The 20,067-nt window shown below is 36.2% G+C and overlaps 1 protein-coding gene across 3 annotated transcripts in view; it reads right to left on the bottom strand.

Annotated features, from left to right (window-relative positions):
- Nucleotides 1-2,810: 2,810 nt before the first annotated feature.
- CDS2 (CDP-diacylglycerol synthase 2) overlaps nt 2,811-20,067 on the bottom strand; it is a 69,203-nt gene continuing 51,946 nt past the window's right edge. For all 3 annotated transcript variants that reach the window (XM_031950626.1, XM_012539933.3, XM_012539934.3), the window contains 4 exons: nt 11,365-11,517; nt 10,626-10,745; nt 10,144-10,247; nt 2,811-9,840 (listed from right to left, as the gene is read on the bottom strand). In XM_031950626.1, coding sequence (XP_031806486.1) covers nt 9,699-9,840; nt 10,144-10,247; nt 10,626-10,745; nt 11,365-11,517 — 519 coding nt within the window. In that variant the 3' untranslated portion in view covers nt 2,811-9,698. The remainder of the gene's footprint in view (nt 9,841-10,143; nt 10,248-10,625; nt 10,746-11,364; nt 11,518-20,067) is intronic.

Consider the following 20,067-nt stretch of genomic DNA (forward strand, 5'->3'; position numbering starts at 1 on the left):
TTCAGCAGCAGCTCTAAAATTTGTGACTTTCAAGGGGTGCAGTTCAGAGACCTGTTCTGAGAATACCAGGTGAAAAGCACCATTCCAAAGATTCTAATGATCCCTGTGTTAGGATTGGGTAAGAGATATTTCCTTGCTCATGGCTAGAATGTGAGGGCACCCGCTCTGACCAACCAGAGCAGAGGTCCAGCCCGTAGGGTTTCTTAGATTTATATTTGTGAATGTAGCTTGCTGTACTCCCCCTCTCATTCGTGCCAGTCTGCCCTGGTAGTGGGAGACACCCAGTTCTTGAGACAGTTGATCAAATAAATGCTTGTTTTCTACTTTGAAAAAATAAAAGAAAAGCATTATTCCAAATCTGATCAGAGGATGGAAACCGAAAAAATGAGTAAACTTCTGTCCAAACTTTACACCAAGAATAGTCTGGAAGAGTTAATTATTGAAGGATATTTTCTGTCTTTCCACTTTACTGAACTGGCATGTCAACTGGGCCACAAAGCATCAAACTTGGCACTGGACAGCTCAGTGCACTGTAATGAGAAGACCACCAGAATGGAAGGCAGAGTTGGCTCTGGCCTTGGATTGTGCAAGCCATTCCCATGCTTAGGTCCTCAGTTTCCCCTTCTACCAAGATGAAGAGGTTGAACTAAATAACCACATTCCTTCTCTTCTTTGAATCTGTGAGGGTATCAATGATTTAGCTCTTCACCCTTAAAGAGACAGTTGGATAGAGTGGGCTATTAAAAAACATTGTATTCAATTCATTGTGTTCATAAAAAGCACTACTGGCTTTATTACTTCTTGGGAATCAAGTTCAAATCCTGTTTCAGACACTTATCAGCTGTGTGACGTGGAGTAAGTTACTTAAACTCTGTGTGCCTCAGTTTCCCCATCCATAAAATGAGGATAATAACAGTCCTACTTCCCAGGATTGTTTTGAGCATAAAATGAGATAATAATTGTAAAATGCCTTGCAAACATTAAAGCACTATATAAATGCTGGCAATTATTAAAGGATCTCTAAGGACCTCTCCCTACTCTAAATCCTATAATCAACTGTGTCCCAAACCTTGTAGCTGAACATGTGTGTCTGTAGACCGTTCCCTATTAGCAAGTGAAATCTTGAGATTTCTGGGAGTTGATAACATCACATCATAAGATTTGATTACAACCCAAGTGTCTTACTTGTATAAAAGGTTTGCTTGCCTCATGAAATTTCCCAAAACAAAAAGAAATCCAAGCACCAAACCTCAAACACATTTCCCAGATTTTTCTCACTAATTAATCTGATATTAATTCATCTGATAACAAATTCAGTGAAATTCTGCCCTATTGTTTTGTCAAATACTTTTTCAAGTGTCTATACAATAAACTTGATTATTTATGCCTGGTGATAAATGTGAAAATAACCCTTAAGATTTGTCAGTGGCTCAAGAACGATGTTGTCTGAAAAATGGCAATAACTACAAAGATGTGAATAATTCTACCCAAGTGTTGAGAAGCATAATTGCTGGAGGGGATTACAGCAGTAGCTTCAGAAGAGTGGCTGGGCTTCCTATGGTCAGAAGCAGCTTCCAAGGTTAATTCCCTAACCAACATAGATACCCACAGTGCAATGACAAAACCTTATTCTTGAGTCAGGAAGATCTGCCTTCAAATCCTTCTTCAGACATTTATTAGATAAACTTCTCTCAGCCTATTGTCTTATCCAAGGACAATCATAACAGCACCCACCTCCCAGGCTTGTTGTGAGGATCAAATGATATAACTGTGGAGACCTCTGCTAACTTTAGAGCATGGCATAAATGGTTGTTAAAGATCTTCTTTTCCTGCCCTCCTCTCTAAACAGCAGAGCATGGGATTAAGAGGAGGCAGAGATTTAGAACCCCTAACAAGGTAAGGTATAAAGACCACTTTTTTACTGCCAAAGCTTGTTTCCCCAAAGACATTTTGTAATGTCCCCAAGATGCGCATTTTACTGTGAAGGCTCAGAGTTTCTACTGGATGACACAACAATGGCAAAATTTCCAAACACAGACAGCCAGCACAGGCCACTAATGTCCTCCTCACTGCAGCATGGAAGCAACTGTGGATACTGCTGAGACCACATCAGCACAGTCAGTACAGGTCCAGCTAAGCCGGACAGTCTCAGCAATGGATCAGGCGCCTGTTGTCTGAGGACCACTCTGTCTAGCTCCCACAAGGCTTTTCACCAGCGGCCTGGCACTAGGACAATGCACTGGTCACAACAGTTTAAGAAGAGTAATCTGTAAAAGTACAGAAGAAGCATGACTTGAATTGGTGGAGAAACCTTCTATCTTGAGAAAAGCATATATCTTTTACAGCTCAAAGAAATGTGCATCAAGTCAGACCAACATCATGGTCCCAATACTGAGAACAAGCTAAGGAATAGGATATGACTACATGGACAACATGGACAGATCTGTAACACTGTTAGGCACTTTGCAAATGCTTTTTAAAATAGTCCAGATTCAGGGTTTAGGTCATTAAGAGAGTAAGTCAAGGATCTCTGTTGGTCTCAACACTTGGTTCTTCTGTAAATGAATCCTTTTAACTCAAAATTGACGATTTATTGCCTTCATAAAACCCTGTAGAAGAGTTTTCACATCTGCTTTTTCATCTTTTAGGTACTAAAACCTAGGAAATAGGTAGGGCAGGTATTGGCATCATCATTTTAGAAAAGAAGCCATATCAAGTTAAGTGATTTACCCAGGGCCACAGAGTCTAGATCAGAATCTGGACAAGGAGAAAGGTCTCCTGCCTGCCAGGCTGGGACTTCTCTCCAGCTGATTACACACACACATGTCCACCTGTGCTATAACAGCAGGCAGGGCCAGGCCTAGCCAGGATAAGAAAACTCCCTCTTCTACTAATAGGAATCGACACTTACTGTGCAATTTACTGAGCTGTTTGGGGCACTGAGAGAGGAAGTGAATTTCCTAGAGTTCACCAATCAGATGTGAAGGGCATCTTATCCTGAAGTCTATTCTTTTCATTCCTGTACTTCACTGCCTCCAGATTTCTCTTGATTTCAAATATAATACCTTAAAAAATTTCACAGTTGAAGAGAAACAGAAAGCTAAATAATTCAATCTAAACTTCAAGATACCCCATTAGCTCAATTTTACTGGATAAATTTCTCCACAGTCTCATATTGGTTATGTGTGTATTTATACCACATCTGTTGCCTCATCCTAAGGTGATCTCAGGATCCACATCTTATTCAATACATTTGTGAGTTTATCAAAACTGTTAAGATGGATGGGCATTTATTTTCTCATGAACCCCAATGTGGAGAGAGAAACATAATTCTCTGGCATTATTCTTCTGTCCCTTTAACATAAATATATAGTGTTTACTACACAGAAATGGACCTTCTCCTCTAGTTGTAACTAAAACATGAAGAAAAGGTTCTTAGATGAGCGTAGAGGGTGCCCCAATGTAGAGGGGATGCTGAGTTCTCCTAGGCTCTATCAGCAGAGCAAGACCTTTGGCAAGCTATGTACTGAGCTAGAAAGGCTTCCAATAGGGATTGACTAATAGACTGTCTCATATCAGAATAGCAAAATCTAACCAACTTTGTAAAGTTGCAAACATCCTGTGGTAAACAATTGATCTTTTTTTTCCAGCTCTGGCAACTCAGGAAGGTATAAAGAGATAACAATGTACATTAGGAGAGGGGATGAAAATACAACTGCCAAACCTCGAAGTCGATGAATCAAGATCTCATGAATGAATATAACAGCTGCACAAAGAAGAAGTTAGAGGCGGTGGCAGCATAATCACTAGCCCAGATCCTTGCTTTGAAACATAAAATTTTGAAAAGAATTATTAAATCCCAAATTTCTAGAAACAAGAAACTACTACTGCATTAACTAGCAGGTAGAATCTATAGGAGGTAAAGTCAAAAGATCTTTTCTAGTCAAGAAACCTTGAAGAACGTGGCCAACAACACCATACTAGATAGTGACTAGCTTGAAACTGAAAAAAACAGTTAAGCTTCCTCTCGTTTCACCAAAAGAGGAGCTTTAGCTTCCAAAGAGGATAGCTAAGTACCCTTGAGGGTAACCATAGGCCACAAAACTGTTGCTGGGTTCCTACAACTGACCAAGTTCTTTGTATCTGCACTTAACACCCTCTCAGTTTTTGAAAAAAACATTAACTCAAAGAATTATAATCAAATTGTCTGAGGAACAAAGTCATCATACTATTAATATAAATTTCAATGTGTTTAATTTTTGCCTGCAGAACATACATTCTGGTCTTCTTGACTCAGACACCTAAGCTAATGAATTGGTAACACTTAGTCAACTCCTTTGACCCTGCCACTGAACCTGAAGATCTGCCACACCAGCAACGAGCAAAGATACAAGCCAATAAGTTGCCATGTTCGATGAGGAATAAGAAGTGGTTTGGCTACTGAAACCAATAAATAAAACAAATGCTGAAGAAGCCATTCTTGGCCAGAGAGAATCTGCCTCCACTCTAGACAGTCAACGACTAATTAATTAATGGAGTGTCGTTGTACTCTCAGGGAGAACTATAGCCACCAGCACTACTACAAGTTATCCTGTGCTATATTTATGCCTGATATGTTTCCTATCATCACCAGATGTTCTACAAAGATTATGACAATAATACCTTCAGCTTGAGAATTGAGCAAAGGCATTATCACTCAGTTCATATCAACAACTTCAAATTATCTCTCAAGACCAGCGATCAAACCAACTTTAGGGGGCGGGGGGAAGAAAAGAAAAAAAATTTGCAACAATTCAACATATACTTTTTCAACTTACTTTTCCCAACTGAGCTATTGGAAGGAAAAAAACCATAACCAGGAGAATCACAAATTTGAGGGTTTGAGTCTTCATCTTATGACAAATTAGAGAGAGGAAAGAAAGAAACAACTAATTCATGCTGCAATCCATAACTGCAAATGGAACATAATTCTTGGACCCTGAAACAGACTGTTTTCCCTAAACTGCATGTACCCTGGTTTCCTTTATAAAAGGCCACCTAGGGAAAAAAGGATTAATTTTTCTAAGTTTTGTACTGTTCTAGTTATAGGAAATCACAGAATATTAGCACTAGTAGGAATCAGAATGTAAAATAGTAAATTGGATGGAACCTCAGAAATCAATTAATACAAGCTTCTCATGTCAACAAAACCAAGGTTTTGAAGGGGATTTTTAAAGGGATTATATGACTACTATGTGGTAAAAGTCAATACTAAAGTCAGGTTTCCCAATTCCTACTCCAAGGTTCTTTTATAACACAATGCTCCCTATCTTGATGGCAACATTTGTATAATAGGATCTCTCCGATAGTATACTTCCAGACCTTTATCTTCAAATACCACTGTTACACTGTGATGAAATCTGAATCTGAATTTGAATAAGAAGTACAAAAAACAATTAACTTTCTTCTCTTAACTCCTCAGTACTTGTTCTTTTATCTAATAATATTCTTAAAAACAGACAAATTAACAGAGATTTCCTCCTCCAAAAGAAGTTTTAAAATGTTTTAGTTGCTATTAATAGTGAAAGAGGATGGTGTTAAAAAGAATGGATAAAGAATCAAAAAGATGAATTAAAAAAAAGACAATCCAGTATAATTTGTCAAAAAAGGAGGCTGAAGAATTACTCATTCAAGGTCAAGAAATCCACTTTCCACATTAATTTTCTCTATAGTGGAGAGAGTTCTAGATTCGCAATTAGGAAAGTCCTGCCAAAAGCAGAAACTGAAATACTGACCCCAGCAAACAGTTTTTAGAAAGGCCAGAGCATCTTTCTTTATTCAACCTCAATATTTCAAAGAGCTCTTTCCTAACCCACAGAAGCCTACTCCTTTTTCTTTTTTTACTTTTTGTACCCACTTTAATCTTCTCATATGTAAAGTAAGGATAATAATACTTGTTTTACTCACTCTATGAGATTAATATGAGCAAAGTACTTTGTAAACCTAAAAGTGTTGTAAAAATGTGTAATTATCATTACAAGATAATATTATCTTTATACCCTCAACAGGGCAAAATCATTTGGTTTTGAAGCAGTGATGATGGGTTTGGATAGGATCTTCTACAACTTCTTGCCTATTGTAAACAAAAGCTATGACTAGGGAGGGTGTCTGGCCTCGATCCATGATTCTCTAGCCATCTAATAAGCTAACTACTTCATAGTTTCATGAGTTTTTTACATTTTAGATACTTTCACAGTTAGTGGGTTATTTTTTTTTCTTACTCAACTAAAGTCAATTACTGTCTGAAGGGCAAAAAAGTGAAAAAAAGTAGGTGGAAACCAATGAAAAGGGGGAAAAATATATACTCCTTTGGTGTGGATACTTCCTCAAATGATGCAAATTACTACCTCATCTCACCATAATAAAAGGTCTTCCTGGAATACTATGATTTAAAGCTCATCATACTGTGGCCAATTTTAGATTTAAATTTGTTTTCAGATGGACAGATCGTGTCCTTCAGGTATGAAGCAGCGTTCACTATTTCTGATGGCATTTATGGCTCAACTTTCTTTGTAGCAACTGGCTTCCACGGCTTACGTGTAATCATCGGATCACTATTCCTAATCATATGCCTCCTTCGACATTGTCTGTTTGCAGTTTCCTTCTATGAGACTATGGTGGGCACATGTAATAAGAGACACCTGAAGCGAGAAGGATAGCTGTGTTTAATAATGGTACTTCTAAGGGGTTAAGGAGGTGAATTTCTACAGGAGGTCAGCAGCCTCCTTCTATCTGACCCTAAATTCAACAAATACATTGAGGTATGGGAATAATTTTGGGCTCTCAGGCACTATTGCCAATGTATTATAAACTCTGACAAGAGTCCTCATAAAGCTGAAAAATCTTTGAATAAAGATTTAAACCATAAACTTGTATAGCAATCATTCCCAAACCATTTAAGTTCAAGACTAGATAAGTTAAAGGAGCCTCCATCAGAGACTTGTCAAGAGGTGAGGTGCTTTACAAGTTGACTTGGCTTGAAAATATTTATCTTCTATGGGTTGAGATCTATAGTGGATGAACACTCACACTACTGAAATCACATATCTTTTGAAGACAAAATATGAAGTTCAAATCAATTCAAACCAAGTTACTTGCCAGCAACTCTGACAGAAGGGATAAAAGCAGAAGGAAAAAACAATGTCTCTACAGAAAATCTAGAAGTGTCATTTCAGTCAGAAGTTTATTACTTATGATTTTGCCATCCTCAAAAACTATGCCATGACCTTACTTTTCACCTAAGAGGTGACACCATACCAAGCCCTACAATGATCCCAAGTACAGTCAAAATGTCCTCCTTGTCCAGGCTACACTGAGATTTTACTGAAAAAAGGAAAAACTCAATTGTGCCAGTATCACCTGAGTTGTCAGATTCTCTTTTCTTATCAAGATTCTTTTAACACAGTATTCCTAGGGATAGCATTCCAGTTTCCTTCTTTGAATTGTAAATAAGGTTCTACCATTGAAAGAATGCCAACCAATATACCAAATCCAGAATGAATTAATAAGTCTGATTCTCAGACTAGATATATACTTAACATCATTCCAATGTCAAAGCCAAGAATCCATTGTTGATTTTCCTCTTAGAGATTTAGGCTCTGAATAAGTTTATTTTGGGATGCCAGAAAATAACTCGATAACAAAAGTAACCTTTTGTATTTTATCTCTGCCCAACCAGAATCAGAGCATTTCAAAGCAATAGAAGGAACTTTAGAGATCACCTATTTCAAACCTCTCATTTTATAGATTAAAAAAAAAAAACCAAGTCTCAGGCAAAATAAATTATTTTCTACAAATTAGAACACTAGCAAATGAAAACTAAAACACAGATCTTCAAACTCCAAAACCCCTTGCACTGTAGCATAATACCTCATAAGGAGGTCTTGGCACTAAAGAAAAAAGAAAATACTGATGTGTTCTTGTTTATTCATTCATATTCTCTCTCTCTCTCTGTCACACACACACACACACACAGAATTTATTTTTATTCCACACACGTAAAGATGTACCTCAGCTTTGCTTCTCCCAGCTAATACCCAACTTGTCCTCAGTAAGATATTTGGCCTGTGCCAAGGCCCCAGTGGTTTGGCCTAATGACTACAGAAAGGTAACAAGGCTAGTAAAAGACACAGCTAAACAGACCAAGGTGCCAAAGAAATTAAAAACACATTAGATTACACATCTCCATTTTCAACAGAGCAAGTGGACCGCACTGACACAGTGTGATCTGAACCTCCTCCATCAGACTACCAAAATCTCTCTCTCCAGAATCACCTTTGGTTGCCTCGATGTATCTCCAGGCTTAGAGATACAAGCTTGTCTCTTCTGTCAATTTCATCCTGTACTCAAGAAGAAAAAAATGTTACAACTTTTTTTTCTTTTTTAAGACCTCTGGGCAAAGACAAAGTAGGCTGTCATTAATAATGTCAGAGACTGATTATGGATTTAACTACCAAAGTATTCAGAATTGTACAAAGGTTCTCAAGGACTTAGACTGGGTTGGGTTTGCAGGAGGGTTCCATTTAGATGAGACACATAATAGTTAACATATTGGTGAATATTTACACAGACACCAACAATTCAACAAGTACAATTTAAGTCAACTGAGTAAAAGATAAAAGCAAAGAGCCCATAGGCTAGAAGCCAATCCCTCCCTATTCTTTGCTCAAAGAAAAACACAAAATCAACAGAAATGATTCAGCAGCATCAAGTCTCCAGCTTAAATACAGCAGACAGACATGAGTGACATAATTAATCCCTGAAGAGTGACAGAATGAGCTATGCTATTCTAGTTAGGGCCTATATCTAATAATGTAAGAGACTCTGTATATTTGGGCTAGGTATGCTTTCTTGTTGACAGGTGAAACACTACTGTGTGGGCATTCTCCCCATCCAGACTTTATTTTTAAATCAATTTTCATGCTCCATGGTTTCTTGTTTGCTTTTAATTAAAACTGAAAGACATCTTCTAAAGTGCACTGGAGCAAAAGTGAAAATCAAATAATGATAATGCTCACTCAAAGTGGGATTTCTTAAATGAAATGTCATCTCATTAATATTTTTTTCAATAAATAAACCTTTATCAGACATCATGTTTTCCTTTCATATCAGAAGACAACTATGCTTTCATTCCAGAACTGATGCTGGAACTTGAAAATGGTTTGTGGTGAAAGCTTTCTGTGACTGCAAAGTAATTCGGGCTGTGCATGAGTTTTAGACTATCTAGAAAAGCTGCAGAAGTGGGTGAAATTTACTCTCCGGTCCGGCCATCAGCCCATATTTGATGATGGCTCTGCTCTCTGTTAAATTTAAAGGCCCTGGATCCAACAGTACAAATCTTGGAACAGATGGCCCCAATCTTAAGGATTCTGTATTTTATTTTGCTTAAACCCATATAGGTTTAACTCCTGTGATTTTTTTCCAACTCAAAGCTCTGATTTACACACTTAGTTACATCATATAAACACACATATGGAGTATATGTATGTATATATAGATAGGTATTTGTTCTTTAAAACCCATAGCACAAAAAAAATTCTACAAAAAAAAAAAAAAAGAAAACAGTGAAATGAGGTCTTATAATGGTCTTGACGGCATACAAGCTGGGACTGAGTTGAAGACTTGCCCTAGAGCTCAGTTCTGATCCTACTGTCCTCTTTTTAGGTTGCCTCCTGGTCTTCAGTGCTGGCAGTCAACATCCCCTTGTCAATAAGGTGAGCCTTTAACGTGCTGAAGATGTGAAGCTGCTGATCTGGACGCAAAGTCAAAAACTGCTGAATCAGCTTACTTGGATTAGGTCCCCTGAAAAGAAAAAAATCATAAATAAATAAACAAACAAACAAACGATTTAAGGGTCGGAAGCACTTTTGTCGGATGATTATGCCTGATGGCTTAGTTTCTTAAACAAAAAATGATCAATACTCATCACAAGAGCTGCATGGGAACAGTAAATAAGCAGCATGGTGAATCCCCATAAAAACATGTTTTTATGTTCAAAGTTGAATAGAAAATTGTCTGACAAGCTAAAAATTAAATGTTGTAAAAGCAAACTGGACAACCAAATCCAAAGAACCATCACTGGACGCAGAAGGAAAATTGTGTTACCTGATAAAACTGGCAATGTACACATTAACAAAGGTAGCCATCAGGTACTGGCAGTCGAAGCGGTCCATGATACCTCCATGGCCAGGAATGGTATTGGCAAAATCCTACCAGAGTTGAGGAAAGAATTTGTCAATCTAAATTCAACAAAATAATCACATACCTACCTAAAAGTCCTCACATACCCAACTACTTCTCAATATAGAAAAACACTTTAGCATTTGTTCTCTTCTCTAGAAGACAGCAAAGACATGAGTATAAAAGACAAATGAACATAATGGGACTTTTGGCAAAGGAACTTTTAAAAACAGACAAACAGCTAGCTAGTCACAAAACTCCATTTGAGTAAGTTTGCAAGCTTACTTTGAATGATTCCAATTAAATTCAAAACATGTAATATGAAGGCCAACTGAATTCAAAAAACCTGACTGGTTTTTTGTCTTTGGGGAAGAGAAAGATCAAAAAAGTAAAAGAGGTTCTCCTACCTTGATTTTAAAGGCCCGTTTGAATCCACTTGCAAAAAAACCTCCAAAGGGGCCAATGAGGGAGGCAAAGGTAGAAAGGGCAATGCTGTGGATCTGAAAGGGATACATTCGGACTGTTTTCTGCAAAAGAAAGATGAGGTTGCCTTCAGTTTTTATTTTATTTCTTTAATATCATCGCTAAAAGAAGTTAATTTTGCCAGGTCTGCAGTTTCAATGTGCAAAGCTCATCAACATAAAAACAAAAAATAAAATAAAACACCAAAATTATGTTTTTTCTAATTTTTTCTTTTGTAAGAGAAATAATGTTTGGCCTCCTTTTGTTTCAAACATCAAAGACTCTGAGCAAGGAATAATCATTAATTGGGAATTACTAAAAGATATTTCTTACACAACTTGACAAACAGTCCTAAGGTGCCGTTTTATTCCTCAGCTAAAGGACTTCCAACATTTGATTAAAAAAACTATTAAGTACCTACTATATGCAAAACACCACAGAAACATGTATACTTCCATGTCATTTTAAATAATTGGGGGGGAGGGAGAGAGTAGCAAGAGTTTAAGAGAAGGATTATCCTTGCACTAAACCTGCCTTGACTATACTATAGAGATAGGCACCCTTTCTGGTTTGGCATCTTCATACCTTTTGGGAAATTTTTGTGGAGAAGACCCTCACTTAGTCTACCAACCAAATAGATGATCTTAGTTGGGTTTGATCCATGTCAAATTAAAAGGGACGCACCCAGCCAATGATGGACTGGATCACCAAAGGGATGTTGTATTCTTGAAGTCTGAAGAGATCTGAGGGTTCACAATCCACAGTGAAGCTGTTGGTGTCATTGTTGAACTCCACAGGACAAATGAAGCATCTGTATCCAGACATTAAATAGGAGAGCTATTTGGAGAGAAAAAAAGCACCAAGTTAATGACAGTTATAACAATTTATCTTTCCTCTAGGCTTCCAAAATGATCTTGACCCCAAAATGTGCATATATACCCACAACTCTTCCCATACTATAACTGTTCCCACTTACCCATTTAGTCAAGTCCATGTACAAGAAGGGTCTCCCTATCTTTTTTCCAAATCCTACCAGTCCTTCAGGGACCACTTCAAGTTTCATCCTTTGGGAAACAACCCCTGGTGACTTCAATTTATACTGACCTTGTTTCTCAAATTCTTTTTTTTTTATTATTATAGCAACTTTTTATTGACAGAATCCATGCCAGGGTAATTTTTACAACAATCCCTTTGCACCACTTCTGTTCCATTTTTCCTCCCACCCTCCACCCCCTCCCTAGATGGCAAGCAATCCTATATATGTTGAATATGTCCTAGTATATTCCAGATAAATGATGTGAATCCAAACAGTTTTCTGTTGGGGAGAATTGGATTGAAGGTAGAAAACGGAAGAAAACCAAAAGCCGTTTCTTTTTGTGTTTTTTGGGTTAGTGTTTGGCCTCATTGCTTGAAATAAAGGTTTTTGTTGAAATACCTGATTTAATTTTCTTGTACGTTGTTGAGTTTTGCCTTTTTTTTGTTTTTTCTTGCTGTTAGTAATTTTCCCGCTTTTCTGTTTTTTTTTGTTTTACGAAAATTTTCCAAATTTTCCACTTTAAACCTTTCCAATTGATTAATTTCCGTTTCGGCCCCGGGGCAAAAATTTTGGCAATAAGGTTTTTTCTTTGTATTTTTGGGTAAGGAGCATGTTGGATGGGTAGCAATTTTTTTTTGGTATTTAGATTGTTTGTGGGATTGCCCCGCTACCCTGTTTGCCCGTTTTTCCCTCCCAAATTTTTTTTTTCCCGTTTTTAAATTGAAGGTGTGTGTGGTTTGAGTTGTTTTTTTCTTTTTGATTTAAAATTTGGGAAACTTTTTCGGTGGGATTTCTTTCTTTTTGTTGTTGTTTTAAAGAGCTTTTTTTTTGGAAATGAGGTTTTAGAAATTTAACTTGAAATGTTTTCCCGTTTGTTGTTTTTTGTTTTTGTTTTGTTTGTTTTTTTTTGTGTAAAAAATTTCCTTTTTGTGATCCTGGTTTGTTGCTTTTAATCCCTTTTTCCTTTCAGTTGAGAGAGAAATATTTTTTCCTCCCTTTTGTTTATTTCGTTTTGCTTCGACCCATTTGTTTTTTTGGATGTGTTGTGTTTATGCCCTTTTCCCTTTTTGTTACCCGGTTTTGTTAAAAGAATTTTTTCCCGTTAGGTTTTTGTTTGTCCATTAGAGGATTTTGTTTGTAAACCAAGTTCCCTGGCTTTATTTTGCCAATTTGGTTTTTGTGCTGCTGATAATTGTTTTGTGGTAAGCGGATTTTTGATTTTTTTTTTTAATTTTTTGGTTTTTTGCCTTTTTTTCCTTTTGTTTTTTGTTTTTTTTTGATTTAAATATTTTTGAAGTTGATTGGCTAGCCAAAAGATTTAAGGGTTTGCTTTTTTTTTGCTCCCTTTCCAGGAGCCGGTTTTCCTTGTTTTAAGCTTTTTTGTGGGAAAGTTTTGTTTTAGTTCTATTTTGATTTTTTGGTGGATGTTTTATTTTGTGCGGCGTTTTTTGGGAATTTTTTTTTTTGCGTTGGATTTGTTTGATGAAAAATGCGAGGATTTTGGGGTTTTTCATCCTGAACTTTGCAAAGTTTGGTTTTTTAATGCCTAAGTTAATTTTTCCAAAGGGTTTTCTTTTGCCTTTCTGGATTTTTAATTTTTTAATCTTTTGGGTTAGTGTTTCCTTTGAAAAAAGGTGAAGGGGAATTGCTTACCCGGTTTCGGGAAAGATTCCAGTTTTTCCCTTTGATATGATGCAGATGGTTTTAAATATGTTGAATTTTAAAAAAGTTTTTTTTACCCGTGTTTTTTTAGGAATGATGGATTTTATAAATGTTTTTCTGATTATTGGATGTTTTTTTGTTAGTTTGTTTTTGATATAGTCAAAGTAATAGTTTTTTTGAAAAGTTTTGGTTTGGTATAAATTTTCTTGATGTTATTATTTGGGGATGATTTTTTTGTTTTTGCAATATTTTTTTAGATTTTGAATTTTTAGAGAGATTGGTTTTAAATTTTTTTCTTGTTTTCAGCCCCTTGTTAGGTGTGTAATGTTGTGTGTAAAGGATTTGGAGATTTCAGTCCCTTTTTTCAAATAGTTTTAAAGATTGGGGTTAATTGTTTTAAATGGTGAATTAATGTAACCATTGGTCCTGGGTTTTTTTTAGGGAGTTGCATAGTTGTTCTTTTTTTTTTAAGATGGGATTTAGGATATTTATTTTTTCTGTTAATTTCAAAATAAAAGGTTTTTATTGTTTGGGGTTTTTAAAATTTTTTTTTTTTTTGGCTGTTTTTTTTCTTTTTAAGCTAAAATTTGTTTTTTTTTCCTTTTTTAATGATTTATAAAGGTTTGTTTTTTTTTTTTTTTTTTTTTTTAAACCAATTTTTTTTTTTTTAAATTGTTTTTTTTTTTTCAATTTGATTTTTCTTTTTTTTTTAAATTTCTTTTTTTTTGGGGTTTTAATTTGTTTTTTTAGATTTTTTGGGTGCTTTATTTTTTCCTTTTTTTATTTTAAAGTAATTTTAGGAAATAAAATTTTTTATTAGTTTGGGTGTCCCCTTTTTAAATATGTTTTATTGGTTTTTTTGGAAATTTTTTATGTTTTATTTTTGTTTCTTCTTCTTTAGTTGGTTTTTGTTTAAAATTTTTTGGTTCTTTTGGTTTTTTTGGTTAATTTTTGATTGGGGTTGAAAAAAAGTTATTTTCTGTTTTGCTTTGGTTTGGTTTTTGCCTTATTTTATTTTTTATATTCCTAATTAAAAAATTTTTTTTTGTTTTTTCTTTTCTGAGGTTTAATTTTTTTGTTTTTTTTTCCCTTTTGCTTTTTTTAATTTTGGTTTTTTTTCAATTTGAGGTGAAGGTTGGTTATAATAGTTTTCTATTTTTTGCAGTTTCTTTTTTTTTTTGAATTAGAGCCCCAAATTTGCTATTGTTTAATTTTTTTGTTTTTTTTTATGTCCCCGGTTTGCCCTTTTTTTTTTTTAATTTGTTTTGCTTGCGGAAGGGGCCCCCTGGGTTTTGCTTAGAAATTTAGTAATTTTTGATTTTTCCTTTTTTTCTGCTTTTTTTGGTGTTTTCCTTAAAAATATTTTTCTGGTTTTTTAATTTCTCTTTTCCTTTTTTTGGGTTTTTTTTTTTTTATTTTAATTTTCTTAATTTTTTTTTTTTTCCCTTTTCCTAATTTTTTCCCATTTCTTTTTAAGTCCCTTTTTTTTACCTTTTTCCCTTTTTATTTCTTTCCCCTTTTCCCTTTGTTATTTTTTTTTTTTTTTCATAAAATAAGTTTTTTTTAATTTTTTGTTTTTTTTTAAAAATTTAATTTTTTTACCCCAAATTAAATTCCCTTTTTTTTTTAATTTTTTTTTTTTTGGGGGTTTTTTTTTTTTTTTGTTAAGTTTTTCCATTTAATTTCTAGGTTAATTGGATTTTTTTTGGAAATTTGTTTGTTTCTTTTTACCCTTTTTTTTTTCTTGAGTTTTTTTTTTTTGTTAAATTTTGGTTTTAAAATTTTATCCTTTTTTTTAATTTCCTTTTAAAATTTTTTCCTGGGGAAGTTTTTTTGGTTGAAAACCTTTGCCTCAATATTTTTTTTTTTTGGGCCTTTTATTATTTAAATTTTGGGGTCCTATTGTCTTTTTATTTTAATGTTTTTCACCCATTTTTTTTTTGCTTAGGGTTTCATTTCCTTTTTTCGGTGTTTTTTTTTATCCCTTAGTTGAATAACCTTTCAATTCTTTTTTTCCCCTTTTTCTTACTTCAAAGCCTTTTTAATTTCTAAAAATGCCGGGCCTTTTTTTCTCGTTTTTTCAAAAGAAATTTTTCCCCTGTTTTTAGGTCTGTTTTTTCCCAAAGGTTTTCAATTTTTTCCTTTTTGTTTTTTTTTTTCCGACCCCCCGAAAAAAACCATTTGTTCTTTTTTTTCAAGGTTTTTCCCATTTTTTTTTCCCCCCCAAAAAATTTTGGGCCCCCTTTTATTTTTTTTTGGGGCTTTTAAAGTTTCCGTTCCAACCATTTTGGTTTGTTTTTTACCTTTTTTTTTTGGGGTACCCGACCTTTCTGCCAAGCCTCCTCCTTTTTTTCCCCCCAGCCTTTGGACCAATTTTTCTTGTCCGGAGGCGTGTCTCCCCGGGTTCCCTAGCGTCTTTTTACTCCCTCGGGGCGCTTGCTGATAAAAGGGTTTTCCGTTAAATTTTTTTTTTAATTTTGGGGGAATAGAGAAAACCAGAAAGAAAAAGGAAAACCCAAATGGCTGCTTTTTGGGGAGGGCTGGGGCCCCCCCTAAACCAGGGGCCAACAAAACGGCCAAACCCCCAAAAAATTGAGAGGCGGAGCTTGGGGGGGTGGCCTTCCCAAAACTCCACTTTTGGGGTTGACTTAGGTTTTTTATTCTCGCGGGAACTGTTCCAAACAAATATCCCCTAGGCCCCCCCAAACCTAGATTCACACCCCAACCCCCTCCGGTCTGCTCGGCTGTGAGCTGCCTGCCAAGCTCTCGCTGCCACTGTCTGCCCTCAGCCTGTGCCCGATCTAAAACCATCCCGCCCTCGAGCAAAAACAGACCTTTGCTGGAGAATCTCAAGGATGTCTTCTCTTGGTAACTGGTTGTGGGTTTTTTTCAGTAAGGCATTAATTCAGAGGCTTGTAATGAGATGGATTCTGAGAGAAAATGCGGAGCTTACACAGCTGTGTGCCTCCTCGCCGCCATTTTGGCCGGAAGTCCCTGTTTCTCAAATTCTTAAGACACTCATTATCCATGACATACAACACACTAATGGCATCCAATTCCAAAATGAAAACAAATAAATTGAGAGTTCAAGGGAAGCTTTGAGACTGTCTAGTCCAACAATCTGACCTTACAATTAAGGAAATTGAGGCACTGAAAAGTTAAGTAACTTCCCAAATTCCCACAGGGGCAGAGGTGGAATCTGATTCCAAATCCATTAATTTATTCACTAGACTAGGACACCTCTCATGCCCATAATCTAAAAGAATTCAAAATAGCAACAACAATCATTCTTATTTTCATACAAAATCCTTCCATCACAATAAACATGTTGTTCATGCACACTGAAAAGAAGAAGGGAGAGAAAGAAGAAAAGGAAGAAATGAGAGAGGGAGTAGGCAGGAAAAAGAAGGAAAGAGGAAGGGAAAGGAAGGAAAGTTGGTTTTACAGTTAAGGAAACTGAAGAAGAAAGAGGTTAAGTAAGTGATTTGCCCAGGATTGCACAACTGGTATGTTGTGGCCCAAGGCCAGAGAGGAACTTTGGTCAAGTGGTCTAGACCCAGGGCTCTATTGTGCTGTCTCCAAGCTTTAGGATCAAAGTTTCCCTTCTGTAACCCTCAGAAGATAATCTGAGGTTTTATACAACAGAATGTTCCTTGATCCTGAATTGCTGATTCTTCAGTGTGGCCACCCTTCAAGGAATACAGGTCAGTGCTGGATCTTGGGAGATGGGTCCTTCTGAACTGCTTCAGCAAAAATTCATCATCTGGAGGCCAGTGATGTGGTAACAGCCTACTTTTACTCCATTAAGCTGATTCTTTAAACAAGTGGTCTCCAAACTGTTTTCAACTGAACATCTTTACCAATAAAATTTTTTGAGCACACATCCCTTATATGTACATTTTTACTTATTTATGTGATATATATGTACAACTCTACTCATTACTGTGAACACAAAAACACACAAAAGAGCAATTAAAAAGATGAGATCATCAAAGAGCAAACAGGGAACCAACCAATGGAGTTTTAACAGAGGAGTGACACAGTCACTTTGGAACCCATGTGGATGATGAAATGAAGAGAAGAGATGAGAGAAGGCGACCATTCAGTAGACTACTTCAATAATCCTGAACTTTAGTGGTAAATGCGTGAGTAGTGAGGAGGAGACAGACACAAGAGATGCTGTATAGGTAGAAATGACAACATCAGATTGGATAGATGGCTTAAGTTAAAGAATGACAAGTTGCGAACTTGGGTGACTTGAAGAATTTTGGGGTCTTTGTCAGAAATTAAGAACTCTGAAAGAAAAATAGATTTGGAGAAAAGCTAATGTAATAAAATCTGTAGATCATAACTTATCTATATCCTCTAAAACATAGTCTATCCCATCCACAATGGAAAGGATAAGAATGATCTTACTTTCTAAAATCCAAGGTTATTTCCACATTATGATAAAATATTAAAGCTTTGGCAGAGGATAGGTCACTTAAACTCACTCCGAAACTTTTACTATCTGGACAAAAACTATCTGCTAAATACAAGCTCTGAGAAATACTGTCTGCATTCAGTGGTCTAGTGAACCTAATTAACCCCTGGCCTACTTGAAGGAATGACATGAGGCAAGACACCACAGATGCATGTATACTTCCCTTCCTACAAGGAATTATTTCAAAAATTTGAAAAGATTTTTTCACTCTTTAGAAGAAAAAAAAGGTCCTCATTCACACAGGGATCAAAATCAGGAAAAGACTCAGTTCTAAAAATCACTTCCCCAAATGTAGTCCATCAGCCAATAAACATTTATTAAGTGCCTACAGGGCCCAGCCACTGTGCTGTTTGTGAAAAGCAAATGACAATGACAGCTCCTGCTCTCAAGGAGCTATTGGGGAATATTCCCTATTGGGGAATACATGTAAACAAATAGATATAGATAAATAAATTAAAAATAATTAAGAGGGAAGGCAAAAATTAAGTAGGACCAGGAAAGATTTCTTGTGGAAGGTGAAATTTTAGCAGGTGATCATGGAAGCATGAGGAGGAAATGAAGAGGGAGAACATTCTAAGCATGAGGGAGAACTACTGAAAATATCCACAGCAGGGAAATGGAAGGAGAACTTTTTTAAACAGCAAGGGGGACACAGCTAGGTAGTGCAGTGGAGAGCACCAGTCCTGAAGTCAGGAGGACCTGAGTTCAAATCTGGCCTCAGACACTTAACATTTCCTAGCTATGTGACCCTGGGCAAGTCACTTAACCCCAGCAACCTCAGCAAAAAAAAAAAAAAAAAAAGAAAAAAAAAAAAAGAAAAAGAAAAAGAAAGAAAAGAAAAGAAACAAGGACATTTACACATCACTGGATTGCAAGATACAGAAAGGAGAAGTTGGAAAGGAAAAGTAGAATGGAGCCAAATTGTAAAGAGTTTTGAATGCCAGAGTGTTTTTCATTTGATCCTGGAAATGAAATAGAACCACTGGAGTTTACTGACATAATCAGGTCTGGACTTTAGGAAGGATCACTTTAACAGCTGAATGAAAGATGGGCCAGAATGGGGAGTGACTTGTGGCAGAGAAAGAAATCATTGAGCAAGCTCTTGCAACAGTCCAGATAGAAGGTAATGAGCCAGCATGAGGATGGGGGCAGTGTTAGAGGAGAGAAGGGGCATATTTGAGAGAAATTATTGAGGCAAAATTGACAGGCCTTAATAACAGACTGGATATAGTGGATGGTAAGAGAGAGTAGTCAAGCATGATGCTAGATTGAGAGACTGGGAGGAGTTCAATGTAACCCTCCAAAGTAATAGGAGAATTAAGAAGGAAGAACTTTTTTGGGGAAGTAAAGAATTCCATTTTGGACATGTCAAATTTAAGATGTCTCCAGGAGAAGGAGTTATCCAGTTCAAGATATCCAACATGCAGTTAGCCCAGAGTCATAAAGCTAGTAAGTATGTGAGGCAGGATTTGAATTCAGGTTTTCTAAACTACATGATCACTGTTTTATCCACCATATCCACTGGCTGCCTAAAGTATATACCCCTTAAGAGTCACATTCTAGGTATGGATATCAGCCCAAACTCAGTGAAAGACTATGAGGTTAAATTTTCTACTTAGTATAAAAGACTTCTAGTTCATCCTGTTGTCTAGATTTTGGATCTCATCGATTCCCCTGGATTCAGTAATCACCTTGACACTAATGTTTCTCAAATCTACTTATCCAGCCCTGTTCTCCCATCTTGTATCTCTCTCTCTCTCTAATGCTATATGGACTTTTATGGGAAAACCATTACTGACTTAAGAGGGGGGTTTAGAATAGCCCCTAAAAGATGAAATCTTCCCTGCTTAGGAACATCATTTTTCTGACAGTCCTCCAAAAAGTGGGAGTTTAATCAGAGTACTTCTCAGACGTGGAATCTTGGTTATTAAATACAGAATGCATTTTTACATGGAGCCAGGAGAGGGCAGCACAGGGATACCCCTACCCACTCACCCTATAATCTCCTACCTTCTCTTTTAATATCTCACCACACCCACATATCTCTCCCCTAAACACTCTTCAATGAGCTGTCTGCCTAAAGACATGATTGCTTTGTCTGGTCATAAGAGGGTTGAGCAAAGTATCTAAAGACGGGAACATGCCAGATTCTGGGGTAGGAAAGTAAAACAGAAGAAAGTGATCCACTGCTGTGACCCCACAGTAG

The sequence above is a fragment of the Sarcophilus harrisii genome, chromosome 2 (assembly GCF_902635505.1).
Source record: "Sarcophilus harrisii chromosome 2, mSarHar1.11, whole genome shotgun sequence".
Classification (NCBI taxonomy): Eukaryota; Metazoa; Chordata; class Mammalia; order Dasyuromorphia; family Dasyuridae; genus Sarcophilus; species Sarcophilus harrisii.